At 43.4% G+C, this 19,105-nt stretch overlaps 1 protein-coding gene across 1 annotated transcript in view; it reads left to right on the forward strand.

The window, feature by feature from the left end:
• Positions 1-19,105, forward strand: part of LOC103698335 (importin beta-like SAD2) — a 78,582-nt gene that overhangs the window by 16,922 nt on the left and 42,555 nt on the right. The window contains 5 exon segments of the mRNA XM_039121730.1: positions 14,123-14,202; positions 14,205-14,270; positions 14,356-14,482; positions 14,578-14,710; positions 14,712-14,762. Coding sequence (XP_038977658.1) covers positions 14,123-14,202; positions 14,205-14,270; positions 14,356-14,482; positions 14,578-14,710; positions 14,712-14,762 — 457 coding nt within the window.

The following is a 19,105-nucleotide window of genomic DNA, read 5'->3' on the forward strand; positions in this document are numbered from 1 at the left end:
GTACTAATTAGATATTTCCTCAATGGTTGTGTTAATCATCAAAATAACACTATCATCCTCAATCTCCTACTTTTTGATTATTACAAAATATTAAGTATGAGTAGATTGATACTTATAAAATTAGAAGATTTGTTTTAGAAGAGCTCAGGTTGCTGAATTTCAGCTTTTCAATTTTGAAAGTGAAGACTCTTCCTTTTTCATCCAAATATTGCCAATTAGAACTTTTGATTTTCTCCCCCTTTCTTTTATATTTGGTTAAGGATGAAACTTCAAAAATTTGAGATAAAGCAAGAGTTTCAGGTTATGTATCGAGGCATGAGAGGTATGTGCCAAATTCAGAAATTTTGATTAAAAATTTAGACTTTCTTGTTTTTTTTTTTTAAATTTTCATTGTCACATATTGCTCCCCCTTAAGTGAATATTATCTCTTACTATAATTTTCAAACTTATTTGTCCCTTTATATTGCAATTTCTTTCTTTTCTTACTTCTCCCTCTTTTTGATATCATCAAACCAGTGTACAGCAATAGATGAGTAGAAGCAGTAAAAGATAAAAATTCAAACTTCATTGATCAAAATGGAATATTGTAGTACATTAATGCCAAAAGTACAATGTTCTTCAATTAAGGTGCAAAATACATCAACCAAGTAAAATGCATATAACCATAATGACCAAATCTCGCTCAGATATGTGATCAAATCTCCCAATTTTCGGCAACAAAATCCGACCTATGAAGTTGTGCAACAACCTCATCTTAGCTGATAGAGAGCTAGCTATCATATTTTCGGAGTAGTCAAAATCATTTCTCTCAAAGATCAACTGTAGAGCTCTCAACTTGCTTTCCGGTCTTTCTGGAGTTGCACCTTCGCAGGGAAGATGAAGCAACTTACTCAAACTTTCTTTTGAAATCCTAACCCTTACTCCTCGGATCTCAGACACAAGCCCTCCCGGTCCAACTTTTAGAAAGGCGTAGAACTCACGAACCAAGCCCGGGTAGGTCACCAAATCTAGGGAGCAAAGATACTCCCATCCTTGCCTTCAGATCCAATCCCCCAAACGGAACCCTTCTTGATCCAAAAATTCGGAGTGGATCCTTCTTCCCGTAGTTACTGGTCTTCCCGCATATTTTGCAAGTTGAACTGAAGGGGAAGGAGGAGGAGGAGGTTCTACACGTGTCTCACCTTGTGGGGCACTGTAGAAGAATCTCTAGCATGTCTATCTATAAGGGTTGGCCGTGAAACTCTCCCGGATCTCTTAGCAACGGCTCGCTTGGGTCCCATTTTCACCAAATGCTTCCTTAGGTCTTGATCCAACGGCTTGGGGAAGTAATCTTCTACTGTTTGGAGGTGATTGGAAGAGATTGGAAAGTGAAAAATAGGGTTTTAGGAAGAGGACAAGATGAAACAGTGCCCTATAATAGCTCACGGGTCCCTTTTTAAAAGTGGGGTCCTGTTGTTAGGTCGACCCCAGTTTCTGCTAGGGTCGACTCAATGTGGGGTCGACCCCATTCTGGCTCGGGTCGGCCCCAGTTCAGACTCTTTTAATTTTTTTTTTATTCTTCCTTTCTTCCAATCCTTATCAAATCTTTGTGGGACATTGATATATGAGTAAGGAGTCTATAAATAATTAATTTGACTAATATTTCATGGGTTTTTCAAAATGGGAGGAGAGTATCACGTGACAACTTGTTCTCTTCATTTGTTTTCAATCAAAGGGATCCGATATACCTAATTTCCTCATAAGCATACAGAATCTATTTTCACTTAGAGGTTTTGTGAATATGTCAGCTAATTGTTTCTCAGTACATACATGTTCAATACATACATTCCCATTTTGTACATGATCTCTAATGAAATGATACCTTATTTCAATATGTTTGGCTTTAGAGTACTGAACCGGATTTTTGGTAAGGTTAATGGCACTAGTGTTATCACACTTTATAGGAATGTTATCTAGTTTAATACCGTAGTCCTCTAGTTGTTGCTTGAGCCATAGTACTTGAGTACAGCAACTCCCGGCAGCTATATATTCGGCCTCAGCTGTTGACAATGCTACTGAATTCTGCTTTTTGCTAAACCATGATACTAAGTTATTTCCTAATAATTGACATGTTCCACTAGTACTCTTCCTATCTAATTTACATCCAGCAAAATCTGCATCAGAATATGCAAGCAAATCAATACAGGAGTCTCTAGAGTACCATAATCCTATGTTTGTGGTTCCTCTCAAATATCTAAAGATTCTTTTTTTTGGTACATCGGCGACTCACACATGACAAGTGTGAAGATGGCCAACAAAATCAGAAAACAAAATGCTGCGCAGAGGCGTAGGCACAGCCTCGTGGTCTATCCAAAAAAAGCCTCCCGAGTGATGAGCCGCGAAGGAAGCAACCCAATCTGCCGCACCGTTCGCCTTCCGATATACGTGCGAGGCTTGGTAGGAGACAAGTTCCCCCAAAGCTCTGCGGATATCGTGGAGCAGCGGCCGGTCCTCAACTGAGCACCCCCCTTCCTGGATCCACCGGATCACCGTGGTCGAGTCCCCCTCGAGAAGGATGCGACTCGCACCTAGAACCCGCCTCGCATAGGAGACACCCTCCCAGGCCGTCCGAAGCTCCGCGGTCACCACTGATGAGTAAAAAATCCGCCGTCCACCTACCGCCACAAGTCTGGCATCATGATCCCTAATAATAAATTCCACACCTCCGCAGCTTCCGTCCGCAGATACGCTACCATCGAAGTTCACCTTGAGAAAGCCAGGGGGTGGGGGCACCCAGGATACTAGTATTGTCCTGGACGCTGCAAGAATAGAATGGGGCCCCCAGATGTCCCTGACCAACCCAGTAGGTGAAGCCACAATAATGTCGGTGATCTCCGCCGCATGCCGTAGAGCTCGGTCCACCACCATCCTCGGATGGCGGCTCTCGCCGTCGAAAATCCGTGTATTCCTTTCCAGCCAGCAATGATAGGCCAGGTAGGCATCACGAGTCCCCCTCTCCTGTCGTACAGACCCCCGGATGGAGGCCTCCAAATGTTGTAGGAACTCAGTGGACGCCCACATCTGCCTCTGGTCAAGCTGAGCTGAAGCATGTCTTCATATCTGACTGGCCCTAGGGCACCCAAAAAGAACATGGTAGATGGTCTCCTCCGTCGCCTGACAAGCTCCACATCCGGCCGGGACCCTCACTCCCCGCCTCACCAAAACCCCACTGGTAGGTAAACACCCCCAAGCCACCTTCCACAGGAACAAGGCCACTCGGGGGTGAATGTGCATCCTCCAAATCCAGTCGCAGTCCATCTGTCGCGCTGAGGGCCCTCTACCAATCGACAAGAGGTCCTGAACTCTCACAATCGTCCTCCCTGTCCTGCTCCATACCCTCCTATCCACTGCCTCCCCCTCTGGGATCGACAGAGCTAGGACACGCTCAGCAAGGTGCTCCCCGAACACCTGCCGAACAAGACTCGCGTCCCATCTCGGCTCCCCCTGGGCAAATAAGGCACACACTCTGCGTCCCTCCATCCAACCATGGTCAATCTCGGTGGGCCAACCCTGCAATGCTACTTTAGCCAGCCATCTGTCCTCCAGAATACTGATCGTCCACCCATCCCCAATCTTCCACCTGTTCTCTGGCATCACTCATGGGGCGCGAGCGCAGATCTCTCTCCAGATAAAGGAAGCTCCTCGGCCAGCACGTAGGACGTAGTGGGGGGCAGGATCCCCGTACTTTGCCCTCAACAATGAGCCCCAAAGGCCCTCAGGCTCTAGGAGAAACCGGGCTGCCATCCTGGTCGCCAATAACTCCCTGCGCTCAACCAACGAATGAATACCAAGTCCTCCCCTGCTGGTCGGCTGGCAAATAGGCTCCCATGCCACCAGATGAACTCCGTCTCTGCCTCCCCGCCGTCCCCAGATGAAGGTGCGAAACATCCTCTCCAATCCCCGGATCGTTGCAAGAGGGACCAGGGTATTGGAAAGCAAGTAAGTGGGGATGGAGCTCAACACTGACCGTACCAAAATGACTCGGCCCATCATCGACAGTGCACCCGCCTGCCAACTCTCCAATTGGCGGGTGATGCTCAGCTCCATGGATGTACACTCCCTCCGTCGTAGGCGGCGTCCCGTAATAGGTACCCCGAGATATGTAAGGGTCCCCTCCTGCTCTCCAATCCCTAGAAGACTCATGATAGACTGCCTCGCCTCATGGTCAGTCTTCGGGCTAAAAGAAATGGCAGACTTGGTCAGATTGACCTGCTGACCCGATACTCCACAATATGCCCCCAAGATCCTGCTAATGGCCCGTGCTGATCTGCTCGTCGCGCGAGCTAACAGTATACAATCATCAGCGAATAACAGATGAGAAACCCTAGTCGTCCCGGTCGCCGGGCCATAGACCTCCAACTCCTGCTCATGGATGGCCTGTCTGAGTGCACGGGACAAAGAATCTGCACATAGGATGAACAAAAGTGGTGACAAAGGGCAGCCCTGTCTCAATCCTACTGACGACTCGAAGAAACACGATGGTGAGCTGTTGACCAATAAGGCAAAGGACGGGGACAGTATACATCCGAGCACCCATCTGACCCACTGTGGGTGAAATCCAAACCCCTCCAAACATCGCCGCACAAACTCCCATCTCATCCTGTCATATGCCCGCTCCATATCGAGTTTGACACCCATTAAGCACCTACGCTTAGGCGCTTTCTGGAGGTCAGCCATGAACTCATGAGCAATGAGGACGTTATCCGAGATGGATCGCCCCCCAACGAACGCCCCCTGTTCAGGGCAAATGAGTCTGGGTAGAATGCCCCTCATCCTCTGGACTAGTACCCTCGCCACCACCTTATACAAGGTGGTGCACAAACTAATCGGTCTGTAGTGGCTCGGCTCAACAGGGTCCTGTCTCTTCGGAATCAATGTGATGAAGGTCCTCCACTCCACGGGCATCGCTGTCGACACAAAGAACTGCTGGACCGCCGCAATCACCTCCTGTCTGACTATATGCCAGTACCTCCTGAAGAAGAAAGGAGGGAAACCATCTGGGCCCGGGGCTCTGTCCTCGCCTAAAGACCAAAGGGCCGCCTGTACCTCATCCCCGGACACTGGACTGACCAAAGCTGCGTTCTCCTCCACTAACACCTGCCTCGCTGGTGCCGGTCCACATGCTCCTCCATCTGTACCCCCTGACTCGGTCCATGTGTCGCGAAAAAACTGCACCAAGATCCTCTTGACTATCTCCTGGTCCTCAGACACCTGCCCACCGCTGTCCCTGATCCGGCCGATCCGGTTCCGGTGTCTCCTGATGATGGTAGACTGGTGAAAGAACCTGGTATTCCGATCCCCCTTCTTAATCCACTGGATCCTGGACTTCTGCCTCCAAAACACCTCCTGCTGCCTCAAAAGGGAGTGGTGTCTAGCCAATAGTCTCCTAAGCTCCCCCTGATCCACCTCTGAAAGACCGCCCCCACTATCCTTAAGTGCCTGTAACCTAGTGATGGATGCCTTTGTCTCCTCCACCCTCCTGAAGATGTTCCCCACCTCCTCCTTATTCCACCTTTGCAGCCGGCGTCTGGTTAGCTCCAGTTTCCGGGTAACCCTATACATCACATCCCCCCTAACCGGCGTCTGCCACGCCTTTCTCACTACCTCCCACGACCGTGGATAAGACAACCATACCTTCTCAAAGCGAAAAGGACAATGAATTGGAAAAGTATAAGAGGTACTCACCAGTACCGGGTAGTGGTCAAAAGCAATCCTGGGCAGGTGGCGCACCAAGAAATCCGGAAATCTCTAAATCCATCCGGGCGTCGCGTAGACTCGATCAATCCGCTCCCAAACACGTGCCATCCCCAGCATGTTGTTGCACCAAGTGAAGCGCGGGCCCGTGAAGCCAAGGTCAGCCAGCCCGTTGGACTGTGTAAAGTCCTGGAGCTCTCTGACCTCAATGTTGTTGGTGAAGACCTTACCCCCTCTCTTGTCCTCCGGGCTGTCAATGCAATTAAAATCCCCTGCCATCATCACAGGGTGGCCAAGCTGAATGAGATTGGTGGCCTCCTCCCACAAGACTCCTCTCCCGATACTCTGTACTGGCATATGTAGCTAAAAGGACCCAAGGAGGCCCGGCCCCCTCAGAAATCACTAAGATCACCTGTTGGTTGCACTTGTGGAAGACATCAATGCCAACTCCCCCTAGCCTCCATAACACAATGATGCCCCCTGAGAGGCCTCGAGAGTCCACCGCATATGTCCCCCATGATCGCGGGATGGCACGCCTAGCCCGTTCCAAACTAGATCCCGACAATCGGGTCTCAAGCAGAATACAAACATCTGGGTCATGCAGACTCACTAACCTGCGGAAGGCCGACCGAAAGGAAGGCTTCCCCGCTCCCCGACAGTTCCATAGAAGAACCTTCATGACAACACTTGGGTCTTTTGGTGCATGGCCACCCCCTCAGGGTCTTGCAGCCCTCCCACCTTACCAAGCGCCTCACCCTCTTTTGGACCGGCCATCTCAAGCACATCCTTCACCTTGTGTACCAGAGCTTCGTGTGCCGGCCCTCGTGGGTGCCCGGTGCTCTCAAGCTCATACTGATCTTCCATCTCCCTAGGCTTCCCTGCCATTCCCTCCTTAGAATTCTCACAGTGGGTCTTCAACTGGTCCAATTGAGTCTTCCCACATAAACAATTCCTGGAAGTGAGCAGGTTCCCCTCCCGCACAGATTCGGCCCTGAGACCCTTCCCCATGCTTCCGCTGACCGATCTGGGTTTCAGCCTCTTGTCCGCTGGCGGGAGGCCACCTCGCCCGGGCTCTTCCACCGTCCGAGCAACCTCACAGCCTGGCGCCACCGGACGCAGACCCCCAGCTCCACCTCACGCCGCCGAACCTCGTCGAGAAATGGGATCCGCGGATGTTCGCTCCCGACTAGATCCGCCCTTGCCGCCCCCGCCGGTAGACCTCCCGGGTCGCAGGCCTTCCACGATCGCTGGCGACGCGCTCCGACTCCTGAACCGTCGCCGATCACCGTTCTGGTTCGCCGCCCTAACCTCCGGCGCGTGAGGCCCCGGCACGAGGGACCCAGGCACAGAGGGCGCCGAAAGGTCTCGGACTAGTCCTCGTTCCAGCCCAAGGGCCCTCCGCCATTTGGATGGGCTTCTGGCCCTTTTCATTGGGCTAGGCCCACTCTCCATACCGGATGGGCCCAGACCGGGCCCCTGATCACAGGCCCTGGTCTGGACCGGGCTCGCTGGGGCTTGGACGGCCCCCTGCCGAGCTTGACTCGGTGTCAACTCGGGTCGCTTCGTCGGTGTCGCCGCCACTCCCAACATCGGTTCGACACCCCCCGCTCCCTTCGCCGGCGATATGCGCCGAGCAATCTTCTTGGGCTTCCGCCAGCCCTCAGAGTTCGGCGATGACTGAGGCTCGCTCGGCCCTCCCTTGGCCGGACTCGGACCCGAGTAGGCATGAGCCGGTTCCCGAGTAGGCTCAGTTCGGGAACTCGTCGTCCCCTTCGGCCTTGCAGCAACCCTAGCCGCACCTCCTCCTCGCTGTGCCGGAAACCTGGAAGAGGTCATCTAGGGACCGAACACTCTCGGCCTCCTCCCCCCGGGTAAGTTCCCCTCCGCTGCCGCTGAGGAACCTCCAAGATCTCCATTAACCGCCGGGTCTGATCTCCCTCCCGCCTCGCAGAACCGGCACTCCGCTGCCTGGTGACCGGTGCGGGCACAGAGGTAGCAGAGGCTCGGCAGGTCTTCGTAAACGAAGGCCTGCCAGAACCTCTTCTTCCCCCACTGAACCAGCATGCCAGGTACTAGAGGAAGGCTGGCGTCGATCTTGACCTTAGCTCGGGCATAGTCGACCCTCCGCCTTTCACTCGACACCGTATCGAGCGCCACTGGCCTTCCTGCCGCCGCCACCATCTCCAGGATAGATGCACTGTCCTAATACTCCAGAGGCAGCCCCGGTAACCGGATCCAGACCACTGTCCGGCTAACCGAGTGGACGCCCGGGATGAAAGTCGGGACGCCAATCTTCCATCGCCATCAATTGGCCCCCCACCAGCCACGGGGCCGCTGCCATTGCCTTCGCCCGGTCCTCCCCTGACTCGAATCGGATGGTCAAAAGGCCCTTCGCCATTGGAAGAACCTCCACCGCCCCCTAAAGCTTAGCCTGTCCTTTGAGGTCGCGAGCACAGCTCTCCCCTCCCAATCACTCCTCGCCTGCATCACCCTCTCCGTCGGCAAAGTCACCACCCGAGGAAACCGTCGTTCGAGTTCAACCAGTTCCTCCTCGGTAAACCGATGGCACACCATCTTCGGTTGAGCCGGAAGCCCTCGCGCCACCTCAGCCCACCTGGTGTGGTCTCAGCCAGGCCTGGCAAGGGGACATCCCGTTTTCCCTGGTCAGGTTCCCCGCCGGAAGCAGCCATCCGGCGCACCCACCAACTGCTCGGTGAAAGACCGAGCTCAGCACGAGTCGGTGAAAGGCCGACTCTAAAGATTCTTTTGACAGCACTTAAATGTGATTCCTTAGGATTTGATTGGTATCTAGCACATATTCCCACACTAAATACTATGTCTGGCCTACTGGCAGTTAGGTAAAGCAAAAATCCAATTAATCCTCTATAGAGCTTCATATCTATACTTTTTTCTTTTCATCTTTGTCTAGTTTGCTAGTGGGGTTCATAGGAGTGCCTATCCCCTTATGATTTTCATTCCCAAACTTCTTTAGTATTTTCTTTGTGTACTTAGTTTGATGAATAAAGATGCCTTCCTTAGTTTGCTTGATTTGTAATCCGAGAAAGAAATTTAGTTCTCCCATCATACTCATCTCGAATTCTCCTTGCATTAATTTAGCAAATTCTTTGCAAAGATTATCATTAGTGGTAGCAAAGATTATGTTATCTACATATAATTGTACTAATAGCAAATTTTTGTCTTTTCTTTTGAGAAAAAGTGTTTTATCTATATTTCCTCTACTAAAATTATTATTTAGCAGAAATTTGCTTAGTCGATCATACCAAGTCCTAGGTGCTTGTTTCAATCCATATAATGCCTTATGTAATCTAAACACATGATTTGGCAATTCATGATTCTCAAAATCAGGAGGTTGCTCTACATATACTTCTTTCTCTATATAACCATTTAAGAAGACACTTTTTACATCCATTTGATATAATTTGAAGTCCATGAAGTATGCAAGTGCTAGGAGTAATCTAATAGCTTCTAATCTAGCCACGGGAGCAAATGTTTCTTCAAAATCTATCCCTTCTCTTGATTGTATCCTTTAGCTACAAGTTTAGCTTTATTTCTTAAAACAACCCCATTTTCATCTAATTTATTTCTAAAAACCCATTTTGTACCAATTATAGAGTTATGCTTTGGTCTCTCAGTTAATGTCCAAACATTGCTTCTTTTAAATTGATTTAATTCTTCTTGCATAGCATTAATCCAATTTATGTCATTTTCAGCTTCTTCATAAGTCTTAGGTTCTATTTGTGAAACAAAAGCAAGATAGTCATTTAAATTTCTAAGAGAGGATCGAGTTCTTACCCCTTGAGATGGATCACCAATGATTAAGTCTTTAGGGTGTCCATGTGCGTACCTCCATTCTTTTGGCAAGTCTTGAGATTGTGGTGGGCACGCGATCTTCCTTTTCTTGATTTGGCATGTCATTAAGATTTAATTTTTCAAAATCAATAATTCCTGCATCATCATCAAGAGTATTTTCTCTCTTAGGAGACTCACTATCAGACTCATCAAAAATGATATTAATTGACTCTTCAACTACAAGAGTTATTTTGTTGAACACTTTGTATGCCCTGCTAGATGTAGAGTATCCTAAGAAGATACCTTCATCTGACTTAGCATCAAATTTACTTAGATCCTTCTTGCCATTGTTTAAAATGAAACATATACATCCAAATACTCTAAGATATTTAGCAGTTGGCTTCCTATTCTTCCAAAGTTCATAAGGAGTTTTCTTGGTTATAGGTCGTATTAAAACATGATTTAAAATATGGCAAGCAATACTTACAGCTTCAGCCCAAAAGTACTTTGGAAGATTTGACTCACACAACATCGTGCGTGCCATCTTTGCCAAGGTCCTATTTTTCTTTTCAACAACCACATTTTGTTGAGGCGTTCTAGGTGCTGAAAATTGATGGAAGATACCATTTTCATTACAAATTCTTCAAAGTGTTGATTTTCAAATTCAGTTCCATGATCACTTCGAATTGCAATTAAGGTGAGCTTCTTTTCATTTATAATATTTCAAGAGTACTGAAAATGATTCATTCTTATGGTGCAAGAAATGAAACTCATGTATATCTTGAGAAATCATCTACTATAACTAGTTCATACTTTTTTCCTCCTAGACTTGCAGTTCTAGTAGGCCCAAATAGATTCATGTATATGAGTTCAAAGGGCCTAGTGGTTGATATTATATTCTTTGATTTGAAGGATGATTTTGTTTGCTTTCCCAATGAGCATGGTCCACAAATTGTCTTTTTCAAAGATTAATTTTGGCACATCTTTTATCAGATCCTTCTTGACTAGTTTTGATATTAAGTCCATACTAGCATGTCTTAGTCTACGGTGCCAAAGCCAACTTATTTCACTTTTTCTTTCTTCATTAGTAATTAAGGCATAATCCATTTTCTTGTCTAAATCATGAAGATCTACCATATAAATATTTTCCATGCCTATGTCCCATAAGTACAATGCTATTATCTTTTGGATTTGTAATTATGCATACTGAAGCTTCAAATATGAAGGTAAACCTTATCACAAAAATTGACTTATGCTAAGCAAGTTATGTTTCAGACCATTAACTAATAAAATATTTTCTATAAATGTGGATGGAGTAATATAGATTTACCCTTTTCAATGATAAGTTCTTTTCCATTGTCTCCATAGGTTACCACTCCATCCTTCTTAGATTCCAAGGTGACATTGTTCTATGTCACCTGTCATGTGTCTTGAACGGTCGCTATCTAGATTACCATCGTTTATCCCTCTTATTAGCTGTAAGACACTCCTGGAATCAAAGTCAAGAATGTGCTTTAGGTACCCAAACCATGTTGGGTCCTTTAAGATTAGTACTTGATGTTCCTTTTGGAACCCAAATTTTCTTGGACTTTAGCTTACTCTTATCACTCAATTTGTTATAGCTAGGCTTCCTAAAATTGCATTCATATGCTTTGTGTCCTACTTTATTGCAACAATGACAAGTTATATTTTCAGTTTTGGCTTCACAAATATGTTCTTTAAGTATTTTTGCTTCCTATTGTTTTATATCCCAAACCAGCCTTATCATATACAGCTTTTGACTATCAAGAATCATATTTAATTTAGTTGAACTAAGTGTAAACTTAATCCACTAAGGATTTGTATTTTTCTGCATCTTCTTTTAGCTTGACATTTTCAGCAATTAGATTTTTGTTTCATTTGTGAACCTCCTACTCAATGTTTCTAGTCATTAGATAGTTTTAGCTTATCTTTGATAAGAGATTGATTTTCATCTTTTAGAACTTTATTTTTATTGATTAGCTTCTGTGTTCTTCTATCAGTTCTAAAAATGCATCATGTAACTCTTCTACTGAAAAATCACATTCAAGTTTAGAATCTACCTCATCGTTATTGGCCATTGGTAGCAGATTTGGACCGTCTCTTGTTGGATCTTCCTCTTTCGAACTTGACTTCTCACTTTCACTCCATTCAGCTATGAGGTTGCTCTTTTTAAGTTTTTCTTGCCATCCATTTTAATTCTGGATAATCTATCTTAAAATGTCCGGGCTTGTTACACTCATATCAGATTGGCGTTTTCCTTTCTTTTTCTTTGTTATTTCTCTTTTCCTTGCTCGAGCTACCTTTGAGGAAGGTCTTCCTTTTATGAAATTCTTCTTTCCTTTCATAAACTTTCTGAACTTTCTTGTGAGCATAGCCATTTCTTCTTCATCATATTCCTCCTCATCATCAGATTCTTCTGATTCAATTTTCTGTTTTGGAGTTGTAGACTTCAAGACAATAGTCTTCCTTTTCTTGACCTCATCTTCTGAATTTTGCTTCATGGTCAACTCATGGGTCATGAGTGATCCTAGAAGTTCTTCCAATTGTAATGTATTGAGGTTCTTGTGCTTCTTGAATTGCAGTTACCTTGGCCTCCCATACTTTTGGTAAAGATCTGTGAATTTTTCGCACTAGTCCAGATTAGTATAAGACTTACCTAAACTCTTTAGTCCATTTATGATTTCCGTGAATCTAGTAACATTTCAGTTATGGACTTCTTTAGTCCACTCCTCAAGCGATCCCTTGGGAATTCACTATAATCCCGCGGATTACAGTTGGATTGTTTTCCGGGCTCACATCCAAAAATCTTTACACTTGATTTTCGGGATCACCAAAACCTATGTTGGTTTTACGGGCTCACCAACAAACCTTCACATTGGTTTTACGGGTTCACCAACAAACCTACATAGTTGGTTTTACGGGCTCACCAACAAACGTTACAAGATTGTTAAGAAGAAGAAGGTTGAAACTCCTAGATGAGCAGATATAACAATTATAAAGCTACAAAGTAGAGTTAGAATAGTTTATCGTTTTGATAAGGCTCTTCTCTTCTTTGCAAGGAATGCTTCACTCTTCTAGGGTTGGTGGAGCTCTTAATGCCTCTTTTGATCTGCTCAACCACTTTCTTTTGACTCTTGAATGAAGCACCTTGATGAAGAAAATTAGGGCTTTGTCTTCTTAAGTAAGCTTTGATTTTCATACAAAAGATGCCTTGTTCTGATGAATAGTGTCATTATAAATACTTTCCCACATGTTTAGGTTACTCCCCATTGGTTAGATTTGAAAAACTATCCGTTACTAGCTGTTGGAGGTCAAAAAGTACTTCTGCAAAACTAGCCGTTATGCTTCTGCCCGTGCTGGGGTCGACCCAAACTTTTCTGAGGTCGACTCAAACCACTGTTCATCATACTTGGGGTCGACCCAACTTTCACTGGGTCGACTCCTGCTACAGCGGGGTCGGTCCTCTCAGGAATCACAGAACTTTGTATTTCAGCTGTTTTTCACTGGGGTGGACTCAACTCCTTTTGGGGTCGACTCAAGCTACAGTGGGGTCGACTCAAGTTCATTGGGGGTCGACCCTCTTAGGGATTCCAGAGACAGTTTTGAACGACATAGCCTTGGGGTCGACTCATGTTCAGTTGGGGGTCGACTCCATTGGGGTCGACTCAAGCATTCCTGGGGTCGGGCTACATCTGGGTCGGCTCAAGAAAAGTTGGGTCGGCCTTCTCAGTAAATTCCAGAGACTTATTTTCTTGAGGCTTGAAGCTGGGGTCGACTCAAGTTCTTTCGGGTCGGCTCAAGCATACTTGAGGTCGACTCCACACTGTTCATCCATACCATTTTTGCAGAGGTGTGCCTGATGGTTTCATGATGTGCCAAGGTCGACTCCACCTATGTTGGGGGTCGACTCATTTCACACTTTGCTGCATCTTAAGGTTAGACTCATCCATACAAAGAATGAAATATATTTCAAGCAATTTTGAATGTATGCCATGGTAGTGCTACATACTTTTAACAATTAAAATTACTATTTTGCCCTTAAGAGTACATTTCACTTGAAACTTTGCTAAATTAGAATTTAGAATTCTCTATCCTTTTTCTATTACAAATTTATCTCATTATTAATCATTGAAAGACATCTTGATCTCATTCTTCTAATATATCGAGAGTGTCGAACTTAGTAGTGATGTATCACGTTAACTTGTAGTACTAATTAGATATTTCCTCAATGGTTGTGTTAATCATCAAAATAACACTATCATCCTCACATGTTAATATTAGATTTTCATATTGGTAAAAAAGAAAATTACTCAGTAATAGTTCCTGATTTTCAGGCTACTCTCCTTGGTGCTTATGTGATGATGCAATTATCTGCATACCAAATAGTAATAAGGTCTTTATTTTGCTTTTTTGTTCTGATTTTTTTGCTAATCTTAAGGGTATCCTCTCCATTCTCCGCAGCAAAAAAAAAGCATTTTCTGATAAATTAATTGTGACAACACTGCAACCATTTATTTTAAAGACAACTCAATTTACACTTATGTTGCCCTTCTTGCAGTATTCCAAGAAACAACATGTATCAATTGCTGCAGCCACACCTTGACATTGTTCTTTTTGAGATAATTTTTCCACTAATGTGTTCAATGATAATGATCAAAAATTATGGAATGAGGATCCTCATGAGTATGTCAGGAAGGCTATGGTGAGTCTTTAGACTTCTGTAATTATACTCTTCTGAATATAAAGTCATAATAAGGATAATATTCAGGATGATTTTATGATTCTATACAGATATTATCGAGGATCTATACAGCCCTCGGACTGCTGCCATGGACTTTGTTAGTGAATTAGTGAGAAAACGTGGTAAAGGAAACCTCCATAAGTTCATTCAGTTCATTGTGGAGATTTTAGGAGGTATATGATATCCACAATAAGTTGATTCTGTCTTAGATGTTGCAATTTCATGATTCTGTCATACAAGATACTTACTTTTTCAAGGTATTTACTTGTAACTAGATATGATGAGGCATCTGTTGAGTTTAAACCATATCGCCAAAAGGATGGTGCTCTTCTTGCTATTGGAACATTATGTGATAAATTAAAGCAAACTGAGCCCTACAAGTCTGAGCTAGAGCGCATGTTAGTGGCAACATGCTTTCCCTGAATTCACGAGCCATGTTGGTCATCTTCGAGCAAAGGTTGCATTTTTTATTTTTTCCCTTTTACTTGCAAATTACCCTACTACATTCTTTCCTGTTGGTTGTCTGTATTTAAGTCCTTTATTACTTTTTGTATGGAGAATTGAAATTTAAATATTATATTTGTTTAATCATGTCTTACGAGACACATTTCTGAATGCTTCTTTACTTCATTTTTTACAAGTAAATGTCAACCACTATTTGAGTGTTGTTTTCTTGGACAACGCAGGATTCTATATGTAATGTGTACTTCAAATTGTTCTGCTTGTGTGTAGTGCACCAATGGGCCTCAGTTTCATAATGCAGTGAATTTACGAAATATGGAGTGCATATTCTGCTGCCTAATTTTTATGGTTACATATTTAGAAATCTGAAACCTGGAACACCTCTGAGTTTTATATGCTTTTTCCTTCATAAGCTATAGAATGGTAGAGTGCATTTTTGTAAAATATGCATAGTAAACTCACCTGCGTTAGTAAAGCAGTTAAATAGGTGAAGAAATTTGCATTTATTTTTAGCTATTACAGATAAATTAACTTTGTTATCTGGCCCTTCGCCAGTCCCTTTGGATCCAACTAAAAGTTAGCTGTTGGATAATATTGTTATGGGTTGGAATAATCTTGTTGGATGGTGGAGAGGTGTTCCTGGATCATTGAACATTTGATGCTCCCTGAGAATGATGAAAATTGTTTAGTATCATTGTTGAGATATAATAATGGTACTGCAAAGCTCAAAGTCAGAAATGAGCACAAAAAAGGTGCATTAGAATTGCATTAGCAGGTAAACTTAGTTATAGTTAATTATGTTTCCTTGTTCATATCTTATCTATAATGAAGACTTTGGATGGTGATGGGCATTTTATCTGGCTGAAGCTAAGATGGGAATAAACCATAAACTTTTGAAGTGTGGGCGAGGAAATTAATGGATATCTGTTTTTGGGATAAATGCTTTTAGGGAGCAAAATGCTCACTCAAAAAGAATTAGTGGTCAGAAAATAGGAAGCTAGGATAGAAATGTTTAAATGTATTCTAATTTCTTATTTTTTAAATAATTGTTAATTTTATAGGTTGTCTGCTTGTACGTGTAGTTTTGTTAGACAACTGAATATCAATTCATATGCTTGTTCATCAACAACAGTTCTTGTTAGTTTCTTTCTAGATATGCTCATACACCAGACTAGTTCCATTCCCAAATTGACCCAATTTTTGCAGCAATTATGGACTAGGTGCATATATTTTACAAAGTGAAAGCTTCAATGCAAGGATTGCCAAACCATGCTAGATCGCCCTGCTCGGGGTGTACCAAACCGGATCGGTCGATTACATACACATTTTAGCCTCTAAATTCGAAATGGGCCTATAAATTGGTTGATTTGCTTGGATTTTCATCTCGGTCTCTCTTTTTGTTCCCCCCATTCGCTTGTGTGTTGCACTTGTCTTAACCTTGCTGCCCTTGCCAGTCGACAGGTAAGCCATCCGTTCAATGACTTCGATCACTTCATTCGATCATTTGAGACTTAGCACGCTCCTCTGTTCTATCGTTTGAGACTTGAGAGCGGCCTTCCACTTCGTTCGAGACTTGAGACCTCCGGTAAGTCTCATTCACTTTTCCATCAACCTCTAGTAAGTCTCCCTCCTCCCTCCTCCCTCCCTCTCTCGAAACCCTCGCTAGTGTTTTTGAGAACCGGTCGATTCACCCACCATCAAGCTCAAAACCCTAGATTTCCTTTCCATCTCCCTTGATGCGGTTTTGGTATGCCATTGTTTGGTACAATATGGACTGGTACATACTCTCGGTTGCTTGCCGGTATACCTGTCGGTAGCGGTTCTTGCAATCTTGCTTTAGCATTCCATTTTGGAGAATAAGCAATTATTTTAGCAGTGGATTATGTATCAAGTAATTCCTCAAGGCAACTGACTATTCTATAGAATGTGATCTTAAGTACCTTTGCAATAATATAAAAGTTAAATCTGTATCCTAAAATTATGCTGATATCTAGAATGTAATCGCATCATATGGCTTCAATCGCAATAAATTGAAGTTCTGCTCTAATTTTCATTATTTGATTTGCAAAACTTGTAATGGCAGTTGAATTCAATTTCTTGCTTAGTGATTGGCATGATATTCACTATTTGATTTGTAAACTTGATAGCAGAAGCTACATGCTCAGTTTTTTGTGAAGCGACTAGCATATGTAGGAGGTGTTGCAAGCTTTTTGATCTTGTTGCTCAATAGGAATTTGGTTGGAGCCTTATGGAGATAAATGGTCCTTTACTTTTATCTGATTAATCCATTTAAAAAATCTTCCTCAGCTATTTAATATCTGGGTGTTCTGTTAAGTACTCAAGCAATTGGTTCCTTGCGGACCAGAGCTCCTATACATAATGAATCTCCTCTGTATTGCCTTTTAGACCTGCATAGTCTAATTATCTTTTGTAACATATAAGTATTGACTTCTTTTGTGTTTCTTATATCTGATAAATAAGATTTGCTTGTGTAATATCAATATAAATAAGATTTGCTTGTGTAATATCATATCCATTTGATTATCCGATTCTTTTCTTGCTCTAATTTGATGCAAACATGACATTTAGCTTGAAAGTTAACATTTCAGGTACTTTAGATATTCACCAACACCTTAATGACATGTTCTATCAAGGTTGAACTCTTCCAATCAAGATCTGTAGTACCGAACCAGCATCTGTGCCTGTAAGCTGTAGTACGGTATGGTATTGTGCTATGCCGTTTTATTAAATGCATATCAATGAAAACAGTAGGAGGGGGAAGGGAAGGAGAGAGTGAAAGAGGGAGAAGGGAGGGAGGAGAGAGGGCTTTCGAAGCCCCGTTTCGTTTCAAAACATGGGCTTCGCCCCCTATTCCGACATCGTAGAGGAGAAGCTCTTCTCTCCCTCCTCTGCATCTCTCTCCATTGCCTCTCCCCTCTTTCCCTTTCTCTCTATCCCTCTCGCTCTTTTTGCCTCTCTTTCTCCTCTTCACTCCCTTGTCGGTTTCTCGAATTAAGGGAAGGTGCGATCTGCATCAAAGCTGTCATGCCCGGTCCGAGATCGCGAACTGGGGTCCTGCCAACCGCGCACCCGTAGGAACTCTCCCTGAGTATGCAAGCATCTTAACCAACATTTCATTTTATAATCTAAATAATTCAACCAATAAATGCAATCATATTCATTGACTAACTCAAGTCATAAGTCTCACAATTTAAATGCAGCGGACACCATTAGCCTGCAAACTTAGTTCTTAAAAAAAAACCTTGCAATGTCCAGCAATCATAAATGTCTAAGATATGTTTAACTTAAATAACCCTATCTAAGATAGTTGCGCCATCCTGCTAGACTTCCCATTTTGGAACCACATAAGCTAGTTCTCGAAATCTGTCGTATAAAACAAGAAATTTTATGAGCTACAACCCAGTAAGTATGACACTCTACTAGATAATCAGCAGTAATAGTAGATAAATATATGCGTCAAGGTTACAGTTCATATTTTCTTTTAAATTCTTTTCACGGTTTCGAGATTCTTTTCATATATTCAATCATCTTGTCGATCCTGGACTATGACCACATGTTCCCTGTGGCAGGGTCATCAACACCATTAATCTTCTTGCGGTGAGTCCTCAGGATTGTCAATTGCCATGTATCGCCATTGGCGGGGTCTCAACATAGCAGGTCAAGTTCAATTGTTTTCTATTTCATATTTTAGTTATGAAAACATGCAGTGTCAAACAATATGTTCATCTCTTAATTTCTTTTCTTTATCGATTCAACTCGACAGCCAGGAATTATGACAATTTTCTATGCAGGGTCATATCACCGACTAATTTTCTTGCGGTACAATGTATTAGCCCCATTGCAGGTCCTCAATAGCCCGACTGCGAGTTTGAATCTATTTCAAGTTATTTTTCTCACATTATGTCGGTGTTCCAAATCGAAGTACAATGTTAGAGCAATCAAACACAATCCAAATTGGAAGCAATACGTTCAATGAATCATACAATATTCGAAAATTACATATAACCCACGCATCAAATTCGTAATCACGAATAATTCGATTCGTAAAATATATATAGTTTGCCGATAAATCTAGTAAAGATGTTACATATTTACTTGCGAACACGATCCATAATAAATTCAATTAATTTCGCAAATCTCTCGCAGCACTATATCCATATTTCTTCTTTTAAAATTCACTATATGTATTAAAAAAACTTAAATTTTAATATTCTTCCATGACTGACCTTGCAGAAGTGCCTAGCATCCCAAGTAAACCACCCTCCCTTTATTTATTATTTTTTTTCTTTCTTTTCTTTTTCTTTCTTTCTTTCTTTT

This window comes from Phoenix dactylifera, unplaced genomic scaffold (genome assembly GCF_009389715.1).
Source record: "Phoenix dactylifera cultivar Barhee BC4 unplaced genomic scaffold, palm_55x_up_171113_PBpolish2nd_filt_p 001197F, whole genome shotgun sequence".
Lineage (NCBI taxonomy): Eukaryota > Viridiplantae > Streptophyta > Magnoliopsida > Arecales > Arecaceae > Phoenix > Phoenix dactylifera.